The sequence below is a fragment of the Silurus aristotelis genome, assembly GCF_946808225.1.
Source record: "Silurus aristotelis genome assembly, chromosome: 24".
Lineage (NCBI taxonomy): Eukaryota > Metazoa > Chordata > Actinopteri > Siluriformes > Siluridae > Silurus > Silurus aristotelis.
In genome coordinates this window covers 1,773,121-1,796,763 of record NC_139597.1, presented here as the reverse complement: position 1 = coordinate 1,796,763, position 23,643 = coordinate 1,773,121, and the positions used below count along the sequence as shown (strand labels likewise).

The following is a 23,643-nucleotide window of genomic DNA, read 5'->3' as shown; positions in this document are numbered from 1 at the left end:
GGCTGATGTAGCTAAAACAACCAAGCTAGTGTTGGATTCATGTTTGACTTGTGCCAAATCTAACGTACATCGACCTGTACAACATACTGCGCTTACTTTTCCTGAAGCCCCTTTCCAACACCTACAGATAGATTTTACACATATGCCACCAGTAGGAAATTTGAGATACATGTTGGTTATAGTTCACAGATTCAGTAAGTGGCCAGAAGAATTTGCATGCACGACAGAGAATGCTAAAACAGTTGTCAAAATATTAACAAAAGAGATCATCTCTAGGTTTGGTATTTCTAGTGTGATTGAAAGTGATAACGGCACACCTTTTGCTTCGAAGGTAACACAACTTTTGGCTAAAAAATTAGCAAGTGACTGGCATTTTCGACAGTCAGCTGGAGTGGTAGAGAGAATAAAAAGAACCATTAAGGAGTGTGTTACTAAAGCCTGCATTGAAACAGGCCGAAATTGAACTGTTGTTCTCCCGGTAGTACTCACAGAAATGAGAATGACCCTGTCATCAACAAAACTAACCTTTTGAAAGTTTTATGTTCAGGACTTTCCCGACCCCATGGGTCAGGGGACGCACTGGCATTTCTTCTTTAGGTAACCTGGAAGTAATGGTGGACGACTACGCCCTGGTTGAGAAATTGAATTCTATCAGTGCTGATGTCTCACTAACTCTTCCTCTATAAGCCAAAACACCCTTTTGTGCCTAATCATCAGCATACGAAGTCTGAAGCCTACCAAGGTCGGTGAGCCGAAGTATCTGGGTCCAGCGAATATTCTAGCTGTAACCAGAACTGGAGTTCTGACTGATTATCAGCCACAGTGGATACACGCAAGCAGGATCAAAACAGCACCCACTTAATCTGTGCACCAATTGGTCTGTTGGCCTAAGAAGCCTACCTAAGTGAGTATTCAGGGCTGAAACAGTTGAGAGCCCATGGAAAGATCCTTTCTTTATAGTAGAAAGGGGCCACCTCCGGGGTGAAGATCTGACTGACTCGACTGTTTTGTTTAGCGTACCCTGATACCTGCTCTAGGTCTAAATTCTATAACTATATGTGCATAGATGTAATCAGACTCCGAATTTTTCTTATTCTCTTTGAATACATTATTCAGAGAAGAAACTGTTATAAACTGTTATAAGATACTGCTTATAAACATATTGAACAAGCACTGAGAAACAATTGTCTCATGATGTCTTGGAGAACGTGAAACAACTGCTGAACAAAGTTTTTTTTAAAGAAGATTAGGAGTTTGTTTACGAGTGTTGAACACTATTTTGTTTTAGGAATGATTCTTGTATTGATTCTTGGAATTGTAGTTTGTATGTTGCCATGTTTATGGACGATGGTAAGACAGGCCATAAAGGCCTCGATTGGAGTGATAATGATGAAGGATTATATGCATGTAGGGACAGAATGAAATCTGTATGTTTTTGTTTGTCTTTATCTTTTCATTTGCAGTTTATGTCACCGATTCTGTTCCCAGGAAGAACATCATATGTTTTGGTGTGTGATGCGAAATCATAAATGATTTAAAGTAGCCATTGTTAGTGTTAAGACGGTTTTCACACTGTTTCACACACATTCCTTTGTCTGTTCAGTGTCTATGGAATATTTACGATGTTAGTATGTAAGGTAAACAGCAGTGTTGTGCTAGTTCCTAAAAAGTAGTCACTAGTTATAGTTACTCGTTACTTCATTCAAAAAGTAACTCAGTTACTTTGTTGATTATTTACACCAAAAAGTAGTGTTACTCTTAAAAGTAACTTTTTAGTTACTTTTTTAAAGAACCTTCTTTAATGTTCCCATTAATGCTCTTTTATGCGTTATGGTCTACAAACACAAAACTGACAAACACAAAGTCATTTTTAAACACAATTTTATTAAAGTCAGAGCAGCACAAACTGAATATATCACAAGGATTTCTGAAATAAAGAACAAAACAAGCTGAATAATATATTCACAATCAAACACTAAAGTGGCTTCTGCATCATAAAAGCTGTTATGTTGAGCTCTTAAACATGTTCCTTTCACAGCTGAAGTATGAAAACTATCAACAATGTAGAACAGAACACCGGGTTAGCGCATAGCTTCTAGCTTCTAGCTCCTCAGGCATGGAGTTTCTGGAGGAGCTTCAACAGATTGGAGTTGCTGTTTATCGCAGTAGATACGAGCTTCGAACCAGAAAGACACAGCTTACATTAGACTAAAACGTTTTTTGTCTTTATGCTCAACTAAAGTGAAATAATGAGTGTATTTCCACTTTGAGAAACTCGTCTCGCTCTCGCCTCGACTCGCCATTACTGCCGCACAGACCTGAATAAACGGAGACACGCCCACAGTGCGTCTTCTTCCTGTTTACAGTGGTTCATCCTCCAATCCTACAATGCGACGCTGCTGTAAACAGGTCAGACTGTAGTCTACACTTCAGCCCAAATTCATTCATTTATAAAAGTAACGGGTAACGAACCATACGCTAACGGAGTTACTTTATTTTAAAAGTAACGCGTTACAGTATTAATTACTGTCAAAAGTAACTTTGTTACAGTAACGCGTTACTGCCCAACACTGCTATACAGGGAGTCTTTATCTGGGCTCACACATCTCCGGGTAGTATATCTTCTTGTCTAAACAGAAAACAAATTTAGGTCAGCTTTCCTTCCAATGTGTGTATATACACACACACGTGTCTGCTGCCTGCAATGAACCGAAGAAGAACATTTGCTGTGTGCTGTGTGATTCTTCCCTGATATCAGAAAGGGACTACGGGCATCGCAGGTCGTATGGAAAACCTCTCCAAGTTTGTTTTGGGCACGATAAAAATCTAACAGCAAGATTACTATAGAAATGTAAGTGGTTTGCTGTTAATTGGTGTTGTGAAGCTTAAACACAGTGCCGCATATGCGCATTGGTAAAAACAACATCATTTGTATTGTAATCTGACTTTATTCATTTTGATTTGATTACAAAGGAATTGTAATTGTATTTTCTGTAGGGAAATGATTTTTAGTGGCTGTAATATATATGTTTTAACTATAAAATGTTAGTGAAGGGAGACAGCTGGAGAGCCACGTAATTCTGTCAAAGAGCTCCCGACCACTGTCCTAGGCGCTGCTCACACACACACACACACACACACACACACACACACACACAGCATTACTGGCTTTACTACCATCCACTTCCCCAAGGATGATAAATGTCTGAATAATGTAGTAGTGATCCTTGTTTGCTTGGAGATTCTTGTTTGTTTGAAGATCATTGTTTGCTTTGTTTACACAAACATATATTTAAAACTAGTTTCAGAATAAATCTACCATAAGACTGAACTTTGGTTGCCTGCACGTCCTTGAAGACGTTTTCCATTGTTCAATGAAAAATATGCAAAAAATAAATAAATATGCAAAAAAAAATTAAATACTGTGTTGAGCACTCACCTGACCTCCAGGTATTTTCTGGGCAGTTCCTCGAGCTCCTCGCGACTCAGCTCTGAGGATCGCACCTTCTGCTCTAGCAACGAGTCGACTAGCATGCGGAAATACGCCCACACCGTATCCTTCCATGACTCGCACACTGGCAACAGCTACAACACAGAGTCGAGAGCAAGCGAGCAAGAGAGAGAGACATAGAGAAATAAATCCGTTTTACTGGTTTTAAAGGTGAGAAGAAATTATTTACTAAGACAACACTTGTGCACACACAAACGGATTAAATACTAAAACAATTATCTACACTAAATAATAAAAAAAAAAAATTCCAGACTAATCTTCAGTAAACAAAAGAGGAACAGGGTTGTTCGACTATTTAGGACTTCAAGAAAAACGTGCATGAGATCCACCTGTGGTAAATACTAAGGTAAGAACTTCTACACAATGCTACACAAATCTTGCAAAAATATATTTGTATAATATAAATTTCCCCGGTAATACAGCTTGAAACGGAGCGTGAGCCATGACTGATGCAATAAGGACAGCCCTCCAACAGCTTCTTATTACATACCCAGCTGACATGACAGAAGACAATAAGAAAGAATACAAATGCCAGTTTCTGATAGACAACCCAGAAACTCTCAAAGCAGATGCTAGACAAAATGGAGCCAGAATCACCAACTTATTGTTCTACTCAAAAAACACTCAGGCTTGGCACAGAGCTCTCACTACACACTACACACATCATACAACAAAGGAAATCCAAGACGGAAGACAGACAAAAATAACGGACCATGGTGGTATACTGACTGTAAATATCTACAACAGTGGAAAAATCATGTTCCAGGGTACTGAAGAAAGACTTTATTCTTTTTCATGCATCTTTGATAGGTTAAAAACTCTGAAACAAAAATACCATGATGCAGAGAGAGCGGTGGACAGGGCAGATGTACACAGAGAAAAGGAGAGTGTACAAGAAGTGCAAGACCTTCAACAAGTGAACAATGACATAAGGATAAAGCTTAATGCAGAGCGAGAAGAAGTGCACATCCGAAACTGGATAATAAACAATCTAATTGAGCAACTACATAGGCTCCAAGTTGCTCAGCAAGGGCCAGCAGGCGGCAGCCAGATTCCCCAAGACCACCATTAAGAACACCAAGACCCTAATGAGGGCCACTAATCCCACAGCCAGACTTTTTAAACCCTGACACAATACCCCCAGCAAGAGCCAACAATCATGCATCAAAAATTACTAAACTCCCTGATAAATCTACCAGTTTCTCAGCAAGTGCCACAAAGCCTGCATCTACAGCCTTCAAATCATGCAGCCAGAGCCAGCAAGTCACCATCAAGAGCCAATAAACCCACATCCAGAGCTACCAAGCACTCAACCAGAGCCACCTAACTCAGCAGTAAGAGCCACAAAGCAGCAGCCAGATCGACCAAGTCCACAGTAAAGCTCAGCAAGCCCCCTTTGAGGTTTAAAAAAAACACAGCCAGATCCATCAAACCCTAAAGCCAGAGCCACCAAGCGTTCAACAAGTACTAAACCTTCAGGTAGGTCCACCATGTCCTCAACCAGTTAGTCCAGTTTTGCCCGACTCAGCCCTAAAGTATGCAGTTCCTGGTCTAACAATAAGTCTACTAGGATGCAGAAATGTGCCCACACCACATCCTCATGTGACTTGGGACCAGGCCCTGTGAAAGCAAGTTTTATTGGTTTTAAAATGAAACACTCTAAATAATGGGCTTATTGCAGCAGGAAAAGAACACCGGGTTAGCGCATAGCTTCAAGCTTCGTCGAGGCATGGAGTTTCTGGAGGAGCTTCAACAGATTGGAGTTGCTGTTTATCGCAGTAGATACGAGCTTCGAACCAGAAAGACACAGCTTACATTTGACTAAAAAGTTTTTGTCTTTATGCTCAACTAAAGTGAAATAATGAGCATATTTCCACTTTGAGAAACTCGTCTCGCTCTCGCCTCGACTAAGTTTTGCCGTTTCGCATGTTCACGCCCATGAGACGTCATGCGGCATAAATACGGCATTCTTGCAGCGATTCCCCAGCCCATGCTGAGAGGTTTTAAGGTGTCACTCGTAAGCCATAAGCTAATACGTTTGCGTGGCGACCATGGCAATGACATGTGATGTTCTTGATTCAAATGGGGTTCCCCACTGTGCCGAGTGTTTTGACATTTTCTGAGCACGTTTATCTTTTTTTGGCTAATGGTGGCATCATATGATGTCACTATATTACCCACAGTGCATTTCCCTATGCTTGGTGGAGTCTGTTGAAATGTCAAGTCTGCCCTTCCTTTTTGTGGGCGTGGCAGGTGGATTCCTGACAGATAAACATGTACTGTATGTACTTTTATAACATGACTTCATCAAACAAATCGCGGCAACGCTGTTGTGTAAAAAAAACCTTCAGAAAAACCCTGCCGCCATTTTGATTTTCGTTTATCTCGATCATCGGTTACCTTGATGCTTTTTGGCGACCCACTAGGACATCGACATAACCGGGTTCCACTGTATATAGTCTTGGGATTTATTTTATATGATTTTTACTTTGAAAGTCTGCAATCATTCAATCAAAGTGACCATTTGTGTCAGTAAATCTGTAAATGGAGACACAACATGATTAACATGATCATGACAGACAAACAGACAGAAGGTTGAAAGATAAGGATAGATAACCTGGAAGACAAATAAATAAAGAGAATGAAAGAGAGATGAACAGACTGAGCAAAACAGATTTAAGTGGACATGAGATGGACAAAAGGCCCTGCAAGTCCCCAGCTAGAGATACCAAGTCCATAGCAAGGGCCACCAAGCCTACAGCCAATGATCGAGAGAGAGAGAGAGAGAGAGAGAACCAGAGAACAATATACAAAGAGAGAGAGACCTAGAGAGGAAAAGAAAGACAGAGAGAGTGAGGCCAAAAGACAGAGAGTGCAGAAGAAACTAAACTAAAGGCAAACAGAAAAAGAGATTAAAGAAAGAGAGCAAGACAGATGCTTAAACACAGAATTGAACAACTGCTTTGATCAGATTTTACCTAGCAAATCTGCATATTTGATTTACGTATCTAATTTTATTTTATTTGATATAATGTACTCTAACATTACATTTGCATGTATTCATTAGATTTACGGGACTATTTTATCGTGTGGTTATGGGTATAGTTGTTGTAACCCTTGTCCTACACTGCTTTCTTGCATTTTGCGTGATGAATTTTTATTTTTATTTTCTATATTGAGACTTTGGGAATAATGTATGTAACAAATCACAGAAATAAAGCCCTTAAAAATAATCAGGATCCTTGATTTATTAAGTCTGTAGAATAATCTGTTAACATCACAATCTGTGTTTTGTGTTATTTTCTTTTTTCTTGTCAGAATTATAGAACATCGCCAGAACGGTGGCCACCTTTCCTCTGTATAAACAGATGCTGACTTCCTGCATTCACTGCCAGATTGTCTTGTTTGCCTTCGTGCTGCCTTAAGATCTTGCAGTCTATTTTTAGTTTAAATATCTTAGCTTCTCACAGTCTCTCTTCCATTCGGACTAGGATTTGGCTTTTTATTACTAATGTGTTGTTTGCAGTCTCTCTACCTCAGACTTTTTCAGACTGCTCTCTCTCTCTCTCTCTCTCTCCCCCCCTCTGCTTCGTGCTTCCGGTTTTTTATACTCTTAGTATTAACCCTGTGGGTGCCAGGAAAATGTGTTCATAAATATTCGGTATTCTTTTTCCACACCGGTGCTACTGACAGCGGGTGGGATCGCACCACCTTAAACAGGAATGTCGCTCGGACCTCACTTGCCACCTGGAGCACACTGATCACCCTTCTCCAGCCTGCCACCGTACACCCTCTAGAGCAAAACCTACTCCGTAGCCCTCTTCCAATTGCAATTCAGCATGTAGCTCCGACTAATAGAGAGCGGTCATCACCTGGGGCTCTGTTTTACTCATCAACCCAGCTACCTTAGGTCACCATCGGGGAGCGACACCAGAAGTGGATCAACTTTTTTTGGTGATCCCGTCGCCTCATGCCCCGGCCATGCTTACATTCCACTGGCTTTGCAAGCACAATCCCAATTTGGACTGGTACTTAGTGGGTAAACTATTGCCAATCCCACTGTCTTGCTTGATCTTCCCTCTCACCAGTCTCCTGCTCTCTGGAGAGAGATAAGACCACATCTCAAGGACCTCCTTTCTCTGGTTTGTTGTCTTAGCCGGATGGACCTGGCCAGTATTCAGGGTTTTTTGGTTTACAGTGGTTTTTGGTGTTTGGCAATTTCTATCGACAGTTCATCAGGGGCTTATAGCTCCATCAAGGCCCCCTTCACCAACTTACCTGTACACCTTTGTTACCCCAGCTGAAAGGAGGGCTTGTAGGCCTTAGAATTTGGGGAAGATATGGAAAAGTAATCAAGGTCGGACTCGGGTGAAGGTATGGGAGGAAATTTATGAGTGGGAGACAGAGCAGGAGAAGTGGCAGAATAATCGGTAGGAGATCAGTAGGAAGGATAAGGAGAGGATGGATGGCTGATACAGGTGTGTGATTGCGAAGGTCACCATAATCTTCATTGTCAGTCTGTGTCTCCTCATGACAAACAGCAGTAAGGAGGCAGAAAAGAATTGTCTGGAACAGTTGGGGAGGATAGATGCTCGAAAAATTTGTAAAACCCGGATGCGAGGAAGAGGAGTTGAAACTGATGACACTGTTTTCGGAGAATGCTCCTAACAACTCTCCCTGAATGTCTGCGAAATGAAGCTATATAAAGAATAAAAAGAAGTTTGTGGAGGTCAACATCAAAAAGGAGTAGACTTAAGACATGACTGACCACATAACATGAACTTGACATACAATTAATGTGTGCACCTGGCAGAACCAAAAAACAAACAAGACAACAAGCCTATAAAATTGCTAAAGGCCATTCAACACAGTCAGCTCTGAGACATATAACGATTAAGGCATATAATAACAAAGTTATTATTATGAATAATTAGAACATTACAATTAATCATATATGCACATATAATTTACGTAAACAGAATATTAGCTTGATTCAATAACAGTAGAATAGTAAACAGCATTAAAAATAGAATAAAAGTAGAAACCCTACACATTTTTTTAAGTATAACATAAAAATGTCAAAAATAAGGTTAACTTGGTAAAACAGGAAGTCCAAATATAGACTCACAAAGAGGGGAGGAGAATCAAACTAAAAAAAGAAGGAGGTAAAAGAAGATCAATCAAAATTAAGGGAAATTTGCCAAGAAAAAATAAATTAGACAAATAGAGGTATCATATGACACCAGGGTATAAATGTGTGTGTAAAGAATGAGTACCTGGAGTGGGAAAGGTACATTATATGGTCATGAGTTGTTTAGTATATGTGTAAGTCTTGGAAAGTCACTAAAGAGAACGGAGTGGGACCCAAGGATATTGAGATTATTGTGATGAAGTGATGACCATGTGTACATATACAGTAAAAAGAAAATTGTTAACTGCAGTTGTGTGTTTTTGTTGTTTATGTTGTTTGTGATGAGCGAGGTTGTAAAAAGTGAAGTGTGTATAAGAAAATGTAGAAAGCAACCAAGAAGGCGGCAGATCTAGTGGTTCTACTTCACAAAGCACAGCTTGGAGAATTGACATGCAACAAACAGAAAAACAAAGAAGAGAAATTCAGCAAAACAAGCAGCGGTAATGGTGGCACCAGCCACTGTACAGCAGGTTCCAGCCATTCAAATCGTGCAACAAAACCAAGGAAATCAACAACTAACGCCCATGGGACAACCAATGATTGCTGCCCAACCACAGGCACATATCACATTTCCAACGCCAATGCCTCAGATGGTTTATGCAATAAATTAACAGTATCCACCCCAAAATGGGGGAGGTGTACAAGGAAGAGGCCGAGGCCAATGCTGGAACTGCCAAGATCCCAATCAGATGATTAGGGACTGCCAATACCCAGTAAGACAGCAACAGGGATACACTCAAAAGAATCAAGGCTGGGTCGAGCTCCCTCAGTATCTACCTCAACAATATGTGATGGTGAAGAGAAAGATAGAACAGACACTAGACAAAATCTACTGGCTAGAACTCAAGGAGACCTCTTTGGAAATCCATAAGATGTATGACCAGTGGGGGACATGGTTTACAAATATGCACCCTGACTGTATGGAAGCCAGAAAATCATGGCAAGAGATAGCAACAACATTTCAGCTACAGAACCAAATCCCATAGTGGTATTCAGTCAAGAACTCCATTCCACATTTCCCCCCTATGTTTGAGCAAAATTTTAAATCAAAAGACTTAATGGCCAATGGTTAAGGAAGCATGTCAGGCAAGTGTATGGATACCCATAGAAGAAAACGTGTGTGTCACCAGATAGGAAGTACCTCAACATAAAGCTAACAGCAACAGATAATGTGATCGCTCACACAGTGTTGATCAACAGACTATCAAGTGAAAACACAGATGGAACAGGAAGACAATGGCCCCAACGGACAAAAGGTTCAGAACAGACTGAACAGGAAGTAGAACAAGTATTGGAACAGGTCCCAGATCAACTATGGACTAAACATCAGACAGATGTAGGGTAAGTAAAGTCATCAGGTTTGGCACAAATTCAATTAAAACCTAATGTGCACTAATGGGACTAGTTGAGGCAGGAGTGTTAATTCCAACCAAAAGCCCTTGCAACACACCCATTTTTCCAGTCAGAAAACCAAACTGGGTGCCTCATCCACACTCTTTAACAAATATCCCTGAAGGGACTAAATGGTTCACTGCGATTGATTTATGCTCAGTATTTTTTTTTGTGTGCTAATGCACCCAGCGTCTCAGTTTTTGTTTACATTCACCTACTGGGGAAAACAATATACCAACACACGGCTGCCACAGGGGTACTGTCTAAGCCCGTACATTTTTTGCTGAGTGTTGGCAAAAATCTTGCAGAAATAGAAATTTTATAAAAAATTTGCAGTTCTGCCAACAAAAGGTAGAATATTTAGGTAGAGTTCAGAAAACACCACAACCTCAAACTGTGCAACAGATGCTGTCATTCCTGGTTTAGCAGATCATGGATTTGTGAGTTTGCGCTGAAAACACAATGGCTTAGAGACATGATGAAGGCAGCAGACTAGACAAAATCGAGTGCTACATGGGGGAAGAAGCACTCTGGATGGTTCTTCTCAGAGGAATAGCGTGACTCAGTTGATGAACATTTCCATTTTGAAGAGCATCTGGACCCAGCAGAGGATATAATTCTTAATGTAAGCCTTTTGTTCTTATCTTCATGATTTTAAATGTTGCTCGGCTAAATATAAAAAGCTGCATATTTAAAGTTGGATTTTCCAAACAGGACACTTTGAGAATATATCAGCTATTAAGAGTAAAATAGATTAGTCAAAACTCGAATTATAACAAATAATTGTTCCTCCAGAGGATAAGATGAAGACTGTGTCTGACATGCAGTCTTCACTGTCCAATTAAAGATCAACCTTTGTATCTTTTTTTTAGCCTGTTAGCCTCTCCAGGTCCAGTTTCAGCCAATCTGGTTTTTCACAATCCATTTTAACTAAGCAGGGCTTCTCCCAAATCAATTCAACCAAGCAGTACTCCTCCTGGTCCAGTTTAGCCAAGCAGGGGTTCTCTCAAACCAGTTTTAGCGGAGCAGGACTTATCCCGGTCTGGTTCAGCTGAGCAGGCCTTTTCATGATCTGATTCAGCCTAGCAGGGCTTCTTCTAGTCCGGTTTAGCTGAGAAGATCTCACGGTCCATTTAAGCCAAGCAAGTTTTCTCTGAGGTGTACATGTACTTTTGGGCTTCTGGGCTGCAAACTGAGATTGAGGCTTGCTCTCCATAGTCCCTAATGTTGCAGCAGTTCCAGGGCCTTCGGCAGCTGGCTGAGCTCAGTTGCATCTTGACCCAGTTGCTCAAAAACACCAAAGTCACTCTGTCTTTCAGGGCAGACATGGACAAGATACCTGATTTGACCACATTTTAAATATTGAAGGGTAAAAAGCTTCAAAATTAAACTTAAAGATAACATTTAACTCATCCATACCTTGATTGTTAACCATAAAGACCATTTTTCTAAATAAGACAAGGCGCTTAACCAGTGGAAACCAGTCGACTATATAGAGAACGCTCTTTAGCAGTAAGCCTATTAGTGATAAAAGGATCCCTCCTTTTATCTCTCCATTAGACATGACTTTTTTCTTTTTTTGGAGGGGAGATGGGGAGCATTTTCATGAGGGAGACAAATGACAATGTTTGCATGCCCACCACATCTCCAACTGCTAACACACACTCCACACACACACACGCACATTAAAGGAATACAATTTAGAGTGCAAATCCATCATAACTACCAGCCAATTAACTTCTGAGTAATGTGGTAGTGCTCCTGGTTTGTTTGCAGAACTGTCAATAGCACAAACACAAACATTTGAAATGTACACACATAAAAAAATATTTTTAGAATAAATCTACCACAAGAACTTCAATTCAATCCTCAGACGTTTTTCACCGTCCAAATGAAAACATGTAAATACTATGGGGAAAAAAATGATTTGCCTGAAGAGGACAAGGAAAAAATACAAAGGCAATTTACTGAGAGACAACTCAGAAACCCTCAAAGCAGATGCAAGAAGAGATGGAACCAGAATCACAAACTCTCACTCTCCACTACACACACACCAAACAACAAGGGAAACCCACGACAGCAGACAGACAAAAAATTATGGGAAATGGTGTTGATTTGACTGTAAATATCTACAACAGTGGAATCGTGATCCAAGTCCTGCTGTTTAAGACAGGAAGGCCTTCTCTAAGTCTAGTTCAGATGATCAGGGCTTCTACTGTTGTGGTTTAGTCGAGCAGGGCTTCTCCCAATCCAGTTTCAGCCAAACAATGCTTCTACCCGTCTGGTTTAGCCAAGCAGGGCTTCTACCATTAGGATTCAGTCAGAGAAGACTTCTTATAAACCATTTTAAGGCCTTTCACGGTCGGATTAAGATAAGCAGGGCTTTTCCTGATCCAGTTTCAGCCGAGCAGGGCTTCTCCCCATCTATTTTCATCTAAATATCTACAACAGTGGAATCATGATCCAAGTCCAGTAGCCCAGTTCAAGCCAGGAAGGCCTTCTCCAAGTCTAGTTCAGCTGAACAGGGCTTCTCCTGTTAAGGTACAGCCGAGCAGGGCTTCTGCTGTTACGGTTTAGCTGGGCAGGCCTAATCATGATCCATTTCAGGTGAGCAGGGCTTCTCCTGGTCAGGTTTAGCTGAGCAAGGCTTCTCCCATTTCAGTTTGAGCCAAGCAGGGCTTCTACTGGAATGGTTTAGTCAAGCAGGGGTTATTATGGTCCATTTCAGGTGAGCAGGGTTTCTCCCAATCCAATTTCAGCAGAGCAGGACTTCTCCAATGAGCTGGTCTTCTCATGGTCCGTTTTAACCGAGCAGGGCTTCTCATGGTTCGTTTCAGGCAAGCAGGGCTTCTCCCAATCCAGTTTCAACCAAGCAAGGATCCTCTGGGATGGACATGTTAATATTGAACTTCTGTTCTGAAGTCTGAGCTTGCTCTCCATAGGCGCTAGTGCAGCAGTAGTTCTGGGACTTCTTAAAGACCATTCTTCCAAACTACACAAGGTGCTTTACCAGTGGAGACTTGCAACTGTCTTCATGGGGCAGACAGGGCAAATGTATCGACAACTCTTTAGAAATGAACTGATAACTGATAAAATTAAAAACATTAGACAACATGCCATGTATTGCTGGGGAACAGATGTGTGAAACCAGTGTACACTCATTATTTAAAACTCTGCCTTACTGAGACTGAGTATCAACATTATTCAAGAAACCACTGTTTATGTGTGAGGCAAAGACAATATTCTCATGTCCCACTAAATCTCCAACCTCCAGCACACAATCCTCTACACAGCGCAGACACCACCTGTACACACCAATATGTGCGAGTATGAGTGTGTGCAATCTTTTCATCTGTCAATATATCCATCAAAGCCTCCTGTCGATCCATCAGTCTGTCCATCTATCCATCTGTTCAACACATCTATCTAGCCATCCATCCGTCTGTCCATCTCTTTATCCATCCATCAATCTATGAGTGTTCATTTCGCTGTCTTATCGATCCATCCGTCTGTCCCTCCATTCAAACATCTATTTGACATCTGATGACAGACGTCAGATTTTTATTGTCCTGATATGTAAAAGCACAAACTACAGAGTTCTTTCATTTTAACACGACTACACAGACAGACAGACAGACAGACAGACAGACAGACAGACAGACAGACAGACAGACAGACAGACAGACAAAACATTGTACATTTTGAGTTACAGTATGAGCAGAGTGTAGGAGAAATGAGAACACACACTAACACACACACAGATCTCATGAGATTCACACACCTTTATTCAATACAAAATAGAAAACAGAAGGAACAGTAGATGATTATTTGGTTTAGGACTGGAGCTCATAACCGAGAGAATCGAACCCTTTATCCAGCAACAGCAGAGACGACTCCCTGATCTTCTGAAGGAACTTCTGCAGCTCGTCTTTAGAGAACACCTACACACACACACCCAGACACACACATGTTGGAGAAGAGAATGGAAATCAATCTCTCTCCTTCTATTTATATATATATAAAAGATTTACATGGAACATCAATTTTATCTCACAATTCTGACGTTATTTCCAATTCCAGGCTTTTTTTTTTTTTTGACAATTGGGCAGCATCGCCCCTCAGTAGTGTCAAAGTTTTACACATTCAAAATAAAATTGGCTACAATCAAAAGAATCTCAGGGTATTAAACTAATCCTCTAATCCATGGAGAGAGCTCTGTCTAACAATCTGCTGTGGAGGAGACAGAACAAGGCAGGTGAAGCAGAGGAGCCTCGTTCATACACCAACAGCTTTACACTTCAGCCCAACACTCGGTGGATGCACCAGAAATGTCAGATGTTAACGAGAAATAAAGTCGGAATTGAGGAAAAAGAAATTGTGTGGCAAAAACGTGATTCCACAGGATTCAGGCTGAAGAACACGACAAAGTCTCCAATCATTCCAAACTAAAACACTCAAAATTAAACACTAAAAAGAATTTTTATTTATAATGTATATATTTTAATCTACATTTTGATGTTAAATATTTGGTGAAATTAAATGCACTAAATGGGTTTAGTTTTCACAGATATTCTTGTATGCAAATTTAGTAATAAAAATGTAAATGTTTAAAAAAAATTTAATAAACAAATTAATTGTTCATTTTAATATTTAGCGTTGCTCTTTAATAAAGAAAAAGTACTTGGATTCAGATTGGAAAAAGATTACTCGATTAATCGTCGGAATAATAGGTAGAACACTCGATTACTACAATAATCAATAGCAACTATTCTATATTTAATATATTTAATTTTCTAACAATATGATCTACTTATTTCAGCAGACTTGAACAAATGTCTTAAGTTGCGGTTTTTCTGCATCGCAAAACAAATGGTATTTCCAGTACGGAGCGAGCAGCCACAGTGACACTGCGCTAACTCTAATTTCCTTTAAATACCCCTGACATTGTTGTGTAGGTTTTCAAGTTTAATAAAAATAAATAAATAAATTAGCATAAAGTGCGAGGAGGACTAAACAAACTCAGTCCGGTCCACCACTTAAAACGTTTCTGATTTCTCAATATCATGTTACAGCCTAATCGTTCAGATTGATTTTCATTCCTCATTCATCTACACTCAGTCCCTCAATCTCAAAAGTGAAAACTACATTTTAGAAATGTCTGATTTTATTACATCTAAAAAAACAAACCCTGGAATATCACATGTACTTCCTGTAATATTTATACCCTCTGCAATAACGCTTGAAATGGAGCTCAGTGCGTGACCACGTGGTCAAAGGAACTTCCCTCAGAGCTCAGAGGCAGGATTCCTGCACAGATCTGGGGACAAGAAAATGTCTGTACTGAAGATTTCTAAGAGCACAGTGACCTCCATAACTTTTAAATAGAAGAAGTGTGGCACAAACCAGGACTCGCTGGGAGCAGCTGAAGGACTCTCAGACTGTTTAGAACAAGATTCTCTGGTCTGATGAAACCAAGCTTGAACTATCTGGCCTCTAAATGTTATGTCTGGAGGAAACCAGGCACCGCTCATCACCTGCGCAAAACCATCCCAAAACTGAAGCATGGTGGTGGCAGCATCACGCTGTGGTGGTGTTTTTCTGCAGCAGGAACTCAGTCAGGAGTGAGAAAAAGCTACAAAAGAGCAAAGTACAGAGATCTCCTCAATAAAAGCCTGTTCCACAGCACTCAGGACCTCAGTCTGGGCTGAAGGTTCACCAACATGACATCGACACTGAACACACCACCAAGACAACACAGCGCATTAGGGACGACTCTGTGAATGTTCTAGAGAGGCCCAGGCAGAACCCTGACCTCAAACCTATTCAACATCTCTGGAGAGACCTGAAAGTGGTTTCCACAAACGCTCCCCATACAACCAGCCACAGCCTGAGAGGATTTACCCTGAAGAATGGCAGAAAATTCACCAATCCAGGAGTGTAAACTTGAATACTTTCTGAATACACCGTGTAATAAAGGAGTTGAGGAGTCTGACCTCGTAGAGTCGGTGCTGGTCAGAGGCGATGATGTCAGCGAGGCGGAGACTCTCCTGGTGACGCTCGGTTCTCTGCAGCACCGTCAGCAGCAGGAACGTCATCATGGGCAAACACAAGCGCCGGAGCAGAGCCATCTGGATAGAGCGCTCCGAGTCCACCTCTCCATCCTGAGAGAGAGAGAGAGAGAGAGAGAGAGAGACAGAGAGAGAGAGAGACAGAGAGAGAGTGTTAGTGAGATTGACTGGTGCACACACACCACGTCCATTTCATCTGTGTGTGTTTGTGTGTTACCTCTCGGACATCCACCATCCAGCCTCCATCCACAAACAGAAGCACGTTGTAGATCCTCTCCTTCACATCCACAGTCAGAACATCCAGCTGCCCCTGCCAGTTCTCATATTTTGTCTACACACACACACACACACACACACACACACACACACACACACACACACACACACACACACACACACACACACGTTGCTGCTTTGTCATTTTTTCTTTATTAATGCAGTTTACTATTATGAACATCTGTGAGCACCAAAAGTTACAATTTGTTTAAACAATTTTAAATAAAATGCCTACTTGTATTTTTATTAATATATAAAACAATATTTTAAATGTATATATAAAATCTGAAAATAAAATATACAAAAGCAAAATAGAATAAATGTAATGAATGTAATACACTTTTTATTATATTGATTAAATTGAGTAATCCATTCATTTGGCCCGAATTAAACTGATTAAATAAAATGTAAAAGATGAAAGATTTCATTCGGAAAACGTGTGCATCGAACCAGAAGCTCTGGAGGATAAGAGTAAATGAGAAGATAAGTGAATAGACGGACAAGTGAAAAGATGGATGGATGAGTAAATGAGAAGATGAGAAGAACACGAGTAGCGTTACACCACTAATATATCTACAGTGCATCCAGAACGTTTTCACAGACCTTCACTTTTCCCACATTCTGTTATGTTACAGTTTTATTCTGAAATGAATTAAACTCATTATTCTGCTCAAAATTCTGCAAACAAAACTCCATAAACACAACAGGATTTGAGTTTGTTTAAAATCTTTGCAAAACATGTACATATCTTTTCAAACATGAACCTGATGGAACATCTGTGGAGATCTGAAAATGGCTGTGCACCGACTCTCCACATCCAACCTGTAGAGCTCAAGAGGTTCTGCAGAAGAATGTGAGACACTGCTCCAAAAACAGGTGCCGAGCATCAAACTCAACAAAGTATTGAGTAAAAGACTGATTCTTATTTACATGTGACTTAAATTTAATACATTTAAAATGGTTTCAAACAAACTTCTTGCATGTCGTCTTTATGGGGTTCAGTTTGTAGAATTTTTAGGAAAATAATGAATTGAATCCGTTTCAGAATTAAACTGTAACATAATATGTGGAAAAAGTGAAGCTCTGTGAAGACTTTCCTCGATGCACAAACAAATTCAAGTGTGTGTGTGCACTGGGTCCGTACCATGTACTCTTGCTCCTTCATCTCGTATGCGAGGGTCTCGGTGAACTTGGCCTGGGTGGGCGGGGTGGGCTTCACTGGGGGCAAGTTCATGTGTCTGAACCACTCATTAAAAGCTTCATGAGCTTCCTGTTCTCACACACACACACACACACACACACACACACACACACATTATACATGTTGTATAAATCTTGTTCAGTATGACTATAAATTGGATTCTGATTGGTCAGGAGGTGTTGATGTAGGAAGGAGTCTCCAGGTTCAGCACGTTCTCACCAGGTAGGCTCGGACACAGAGATGTTCCCGGATGGCGTTGTCTTCCTCAGCAGGAAGAGGCGTGTTCATTCCTTGCTCCTCCCACTGCCGGTAGATTTCCCTCATGGAATCTTCTGGAACTTTGGCAAAGACCAGCTTAGCAGCTTCGTGCTTCTTGGAAGCTGTAAAAAAAAAAAAAAAAAAAACATTTCCTGAAAAGTCTGTCGGTTCTGTTAAAGGTGAAAAAAAAAAAACCCCATGAAAAAACACGAACTACCCACCGAGGAACTTCCTCATGATGGCGTTGCTCTGCTTCAAAGCCTCGGCTCGCTGGGCGGGGTCAAACACCAGCCAATCGATGACGTCAATCTTCTGACGATCCTCCTGTTCAGAGCAGAGAAACAGAAATTATCTTTGCCATTATCATATACATGTGGGCGGGGCTAAAAACGATTCTAACCAATCACATCTCACAGGATGGATTAGTGAAATTTTAGGTGTAGTTTATGGTGTGACGTACCGCTGTAGTTCCCATGTCCAGAGCAGGAGTGAGGTCATGGTGTGAGAACTCCTCTTCGTCTCTCTCTCTCACCGTCTCCACCACCGTCTTCGTGACCGCAGAGACGTCCAGACCTGAGAGAGTCCAAATACAAATGATCATTAAAGCAAAATATGGATGAGGAACTGAGAGATGGAAAGATTTTAGAAAAAAAAAAAAAAATGAATGGATGAGTGAACAATAGAAAGGGTGATGGGAAGGGCAAAAGAAGGGAAAGACACATGAGGACAAAGAGACGAGTAAAAGCAGGAACATTATGCAAAAGAATGGACTGGGGGACGTGGAAATGAATTGGCAAAAAAGATAGAGAGATGAATGAGTGAAGAAAACGGAAGAGGGGGGAAGTGAAGTGACGAACAAAAACAGAGCAGACAGACAGAAGGAGAAAAAAACAAAAAAAAACAGACAAATAAATAGAAGGATGAACAAACCAGTGCATAAGAGAGGGGGAAAAGAAGGGAAAGAAAAACAGATGAAGGAGCTGACAAATAACTGGACAGAAGGATGGATGGATGTGTAAATGGGAAGATGAGTGAACAGATGATCAAGTAAAAGGAATGATAAATGTAAGAAAGGCTCAAGATGGAAGGATGAGCAAAAAGTTGGATGAATGAATGAAAGGGACGGAAGAGAGGACAAGTAAAAGGATGAATGAGGAAGAGAACAGACATGAAAAAAGAAAGACAGATGAATGGATGAATAAGACAAAAGTAAATGGGAAGATGAGCGAATAGGTGAAGAGGTGGATGGCTAGAGGAGTAAATGCAGATGAATGGATGGATGGACAAATGAGAAAATCAGAAGATAAGCGAATAGATGGATAGATAGTTGGATGGATGGGTAAACAGGAAGATAAGCATATAGATGGATGGATGGGTGGATGTAAAGATGGACAAATAAATAGATGGAAAAAAAGGGAAGATAATTGAATAGACGATCGAGTAAAAGGAATGATAGATTTAAGAATAAGTTAAAGATGGATGGATGAATAGATTGATGAATGAATGGATGGAGGGATGAATGTATGGATAGACAGGACCCTCCTCCCTCACCAGCTTGTCGCGCGAGCTCCAGGCAGCGTCGGCGCTGTTCCGTCTCGGTCACTTCCTCCAGGAAGCGTGCGTACTGAGACACGCTCATGTCCACAGGCAGGTGACTGACGTAGTGCGCTATGAGCTCCACCTGCTTCTCCTTCACCAGCAGAGAGATGTAGGATTTCAGCACGTCCACACACACCTCCTCCTACACACATATATTAAACAGAATACAATTTACTAAACTGCTGTGCGTGTGTGTGTGTGTGTGTGCTCGCGTGTGTGTGTGTGTGTGTGTGTGTGTGTGTGTGTGTGTGTGTGTGTGTGTGTGTGTGTGTGTGTGCGTGCACGTACTTTCAGCTGCATGCCCAGACTGCGATAGAAGAGCACCAGGTGAGTCATGAAGCGCAGGAGATGAGCTGGTAATGATGGTGTCCTTCCTAACCAATCACCAAACTCTTCCAAAAGACCTGTGATACACACACACACACACACACACACACACACACACACACACACACACACACACACACACACACACACACAAAACATGAATTACATCCTGGCTTTACACACAAAATGCACAAATCCAGAATTCTTACCATCCAAGTCTCCGAGGATGATGAACTTCTGAATAATGTGGTAGTGCTCCTTGGTTGCTTCCAGAACTCTCTGTATATACACACACACACACACACACACACACACACACACGGTTTCTACACATCTTCCATTTCAAAATTCCATACTTTTCCAGACTCAAACATGCAGACTTCCCTAAAGATTTCCAATTCCATATTTAATAATGATTTTAAACTCCAACATGCATTATGTTGCAATCTCTGATGTGTGATGTGTGTAGTTGCACTGTAGGGGGCGCTGTACTGTCACAGCAACTACTGCATTACGATCTTCAGACAGCGCTGAGAGTCTGCTCCTAACGCCACAGACGATTACCTTTTCCATTTTTGTTTCAAAACTCATTTTTCCTCGTGGTTTTGGTGAAGATGAATGGATAAGCAGAAGGATGGATGGATGGACCAGAAGAGAGGTAAAAAGTAAAAGAATGGATGAGCAAGAAAGCATGGACATGTAATAAAAAAATAAATGGATGAAAGTATGAATAAGAAAAAAGAAGTTGGATGGATGGATGGATGGATGAAGGAGTAAATGGAAGATTAGTGAAAGGAAAGTGAACGTAACAAGAGCTGAAATTTGAAAAGGTTTCCGCAGTCGACGGCGTGATGCGAAAACGATGACGCATTTTTGCCATGCGGTGGCGTCTTTCCTCGTCACTGCCGGCCACGTGTTAAAGAGCCGGAAAGTTGCGGGTCGAAGTGTCTTCGTTTTGCTCGAGCGTGGTACAGGGACATGAGCAGACCTTTTCAGATGTTTCATTTTTCTAATTCTTAGATTTTTTTTTAAATAGTATGGAAACTAATATTTTTCAATACTCAGGTCTGTTTTCCCCCCGAATATTATTCCAGACCTGGAAATCACTCAAACCAAATTCCATAGTTTATGCACAGAAACCCAGTACACACACATATTTAAAACAGTTTCAGAACCTGACCTTCGACTCGGTTGCTTGCAGCTCCTCAAAGACCTTTTCCATCGTCCAACTGAAAGAAAAGAAAAATACTAATATAAATATGCAACTATGGAGGAGAAAAACAATAAAGAAGTCACTGACCGCTCATTTTAGGACTCGATGCGATAACCTGAAGACGATTTCGTCATGATCGATTGCGTGTGCTGTGTGCGAGCGCTCACCTGGCCTCCAGGTATTCTCTGGGCAGTTCCTCGAGCTCCTCATGACTCAGCCCTGAGGATCTCAGCTCCTGCTCTAGCAACGAGTCGACTAGCACGCGGAAATACGCCCACACCGTATCCTCCCATGACTCGCACACTGGCAACAGCTACAACACAGAGTCGAGAGAAACAGAGAGAAACTGAGAGAAAGAGAAGCACGTCCATGTTTTACTGCTTTTATCAAAGGGATTAACTCCAGAAAACCTGTGGTCATACCGAGGTAAGAAACTCTACACTCAAATATTTTTTATTATAAGTTCGGCTTGAAACCGAGCATCTGGCACCATGTCTGATCCGATAAAGACGTCCCTCAGGCAGCTTCTGATTTCGTACCCGGCTGGCCTGCGCAATAAACAGGATAAGAAAGAGTACAAAGACAAACTTCTGAGAAACAACCCAGAAAGTCTCAGAGCAGACGCCACTCGAGATGGAACCAAAATCACAGACTTGCTCTTCTACACAGAACACACCGAATCGTGGCTCAGAGCTCTCACTACCCATTACACACACCATACCACCAGGGACATCCAATACGGCAGACAGATGACGATAAGAGCAGACGATGGAGACGGAAATCTGACCGTTAACATCTACAAGAGTGGAATGATCATGTTCCAGGGGAGTGAAGCCAGACTCCGCTCTGTTCCGGATGACTTTAATACCTTAAAAACCCTGAGAGGGACTTACACCGGGACAGAGAGGAAGAAGGACAAGACTGGGACACATCGAGAGGAGGAAAATCTAGTGCAAGAACGTCAACCAGAGATCGGATCTCTGAGGACCGAGCTTAACGAAGCGCGAGAAGATCTTCACCCCGGAGACCAAATGATGAGCAACCTGACTGAGCAGTTACAAAGCCTCCAAGTTGTGCAAGAAGGACTACAATCTCCACAACCTGCAACTCTTCAGCCAGACATACCGAGTATCCAGCCGGAGCCACAAAACCAGCAACCAGAGCCACCAAGCTGCAGCCAGATCCACCAAGATCTCAGTGAAGATCAATAAGCAGTGCAGTCAGGTCCACCAATGCCTGCACCAAACCACCAGCAAAACACCATAAAGCCCACCGTGAGGAACACCCAAACACAAGCAGGGCCAAGAAGCTCACGAATCAGAGACATCACACACCCAACCAGAGCCCCCAAAGCATGCAGCAATGCCACAAACACACCAACGAGGGCCACCGATAAATCCTCAGTGAGAACCACCAAACTTCTCTCTAAGAGACGTTTTAAACACTACTTATGATGTACTATTATGTGCAGTAGGACGTAACCCTCTAATTGATTCTCATTCACTTGAAGATTAGATCTTCCTCCTGAACTACACAATAAGATTTGCAGCTTCAACAGACCTGAACATCACGCAAACGTTGACCGCCTGACCAGGCCGCTACACCACACTACAGATCACGTTCTAATCACGTGGGAACTTTTACATTTAAATCAAGTTCGCTATAAAGATATGAATGTTATAACTAATCACGCTTATTAGTGACGTTTTATATGAGATGCTTTAAAAGCCTGTAAATGTGATCATGAGAGTCTCAGGTGTGATGTTACCTGTCGAAGGTTTCCACTCAGAACAGCATAGATGGCTCTCTCGTACCTGTTGAACTGTTCCTGCACACACACACACACACACACACACACACACACACACACACACATCAGTAACCATAGTATTACAAGTTATTGAACAACAGACAAAAGACAGACGAACAGAGACAGAGATACAAGACAGACAGAGACAAAAGACAGACAGAGACAGTCAAGTGAAGTTTATTTCTATTGCGCTTTTCACAACAGACATTGTCTCAAAGCAGCTTTACAGAATTTAACAGTGAAGGTGAAGGGTGTGTGTTTATCTCTGATGAGCAGCCGTGGTGACTGTGGCAAGAAAAAACTCCCTTAGATGTTATGAGGAAGAAACCTTGAGAGGAACCAGACTCAAAAGAGGAACCTCATCCTCATTTGGCAGGGATACAAGACGAACAGAGACGGGGATACAAGACGGACAGAGACGGGGATACAAGACGGACAGAGACGGGGATACAAGACGGACAGAGACGGGGATACAAGACGGACAGAGACGGGGATACAAGACGGACAGAGACGGGGATACAAGACGGACAGAGACGGGGATACAAGACGGACAGATGTGAAATGGAAAGGTAAGGATAGACAGAGAGACAGATAGATAGACTGAGTGAGAGAGAGACACTGAGCTCTGAGATGCTGCATGTGGAGTTCTTTTAAATGATCTTAAAAGGTAAACTGAAACTTTAGTTACACATAAAAAGTGAAGAATTAAATCCAGATCATCTACTTTCCTTTCATCAAAACTACTTACACAATATATTATCATTATTCTGGTTATTATTAACAGTCAATAGAATATT

General features: G+C 41.4%; 1 protein-coding gene and 4 long non-coding RNA genes across 6 annotated transcripts in view; 3 read left to right on the top strand and 2 right to left on the bottom strand.

Moving 5' to 3' along the window:
• Window positions 1–688: 688 nt before the first annotated feature.
• On the top strand, window positions 689–1,683 carry LOC310718934. Its single transcript, XR_014531317.1, has 2 exons — window positions 689–764; window positions 818–1,683. It is a non-coding gene; the product is annotated as an uncharacterized lncRNA (long non-coding RNA).
• Window positions 1,684–1,949: 266 nt separating this feature from the next.
• Window positions 1,950–4,867, top strand: LOC310718921. Its single transcript, XR_014531305.1, has 4 exons — window positions 1,950–2,080; window positions 2,132–3,661; window positions 3,763–3,857; window positions 3,934–4,867. It is a non-coding gene; the product is annotated as an uncharacterized lncRNA (long non-coding RNA).
• Window positions 4,868–5,013: 146 nt separating this feature from the next.
• Window positions 5,014–6,767, bottom strand: LOC310718923. The gene is made up of 2 exons (XR_014531307.1): window positions 6,402–6,767; window positions 5,014–5,182 (listed from the first exon to the last, which is right to left on the bottom strand). It is a non-coding gene; the product is annotated as an uncharacterized lncRNA (long non-coding RNA).
• LOC310718933 overlaps window positions 5,877–23,643 on the top strand; it is an 87,482-nt gene continuing 69,715 nt past the window's right edge. The window contains exon 1 of the long non-coding RNA XR_014531316.1: window positions 5,877–5,962. This is a non-coding gene — a long non-coding RNA (uncharacterized lncRNA). The remainder of the gene's footprint in view (window positions 5,963–23,643) is intronic.
• nup107 (nucleoporin 107) overlaps window positions 13,862–23,643 on the bottom strand; it is a 14,902-nt gene continuing 5,120 nt past the window's right edge. For both annotated transcript variants that reach the window (XM_083527942.1, XM_083527943.1), the window contains exons 14-26: window positions 22,805–22,864; window positions 21,204–21,349; window positions 21,004–21,052; window positions 20,033–20,102; window positions 19,785–19,900; window positions 19,449–19,638; window positions 18,358–18,470; window positions 18,119–18,221; window positions 17,859–18,019; window positions 17,583–17,708; window positions 16,380–16,493; window positions 16,088–16,255; window positions 13,862–14,035 (exon numbers count right to left, since the gene is read on the bottom strand). In XM_083527942.1, the coding sequence (XP_083384068.1) occupies window positions 13,928–14,035; window positions 16,088–16,255; window positions 16,380–16,493; window positions 17,583–17,708; window positions 17,859–18,019; window positions 18,119–18,221; window positions 18,358–18,470; window positions 19,449–19,638; window positions 19,785–19,900; window positions 20,033–20,102; window positions 21,004–21,052; window positions 21,204–21,349; window positions 22,805–22,864 (1,524 nt within the window). In that variant the 3' untranslated portion in view covers window positions 13,862–13,927. The remainder of the gene's footprint in view (window positions 14,036–16,087; window positions 16,256–16,379; window positions 16,494–17,582; window positions 17,709–17,858; window positions 18,020–18,118; window positions 18,222–18,357; window positions 18,471–19,448; window positions 19,639–19,784; window positions 19,901–20,032; window positions 20,103–21,003; window positions 21,053–21,203; window positions 21,350–22,804; window positions 22,865–23,643) is intronic.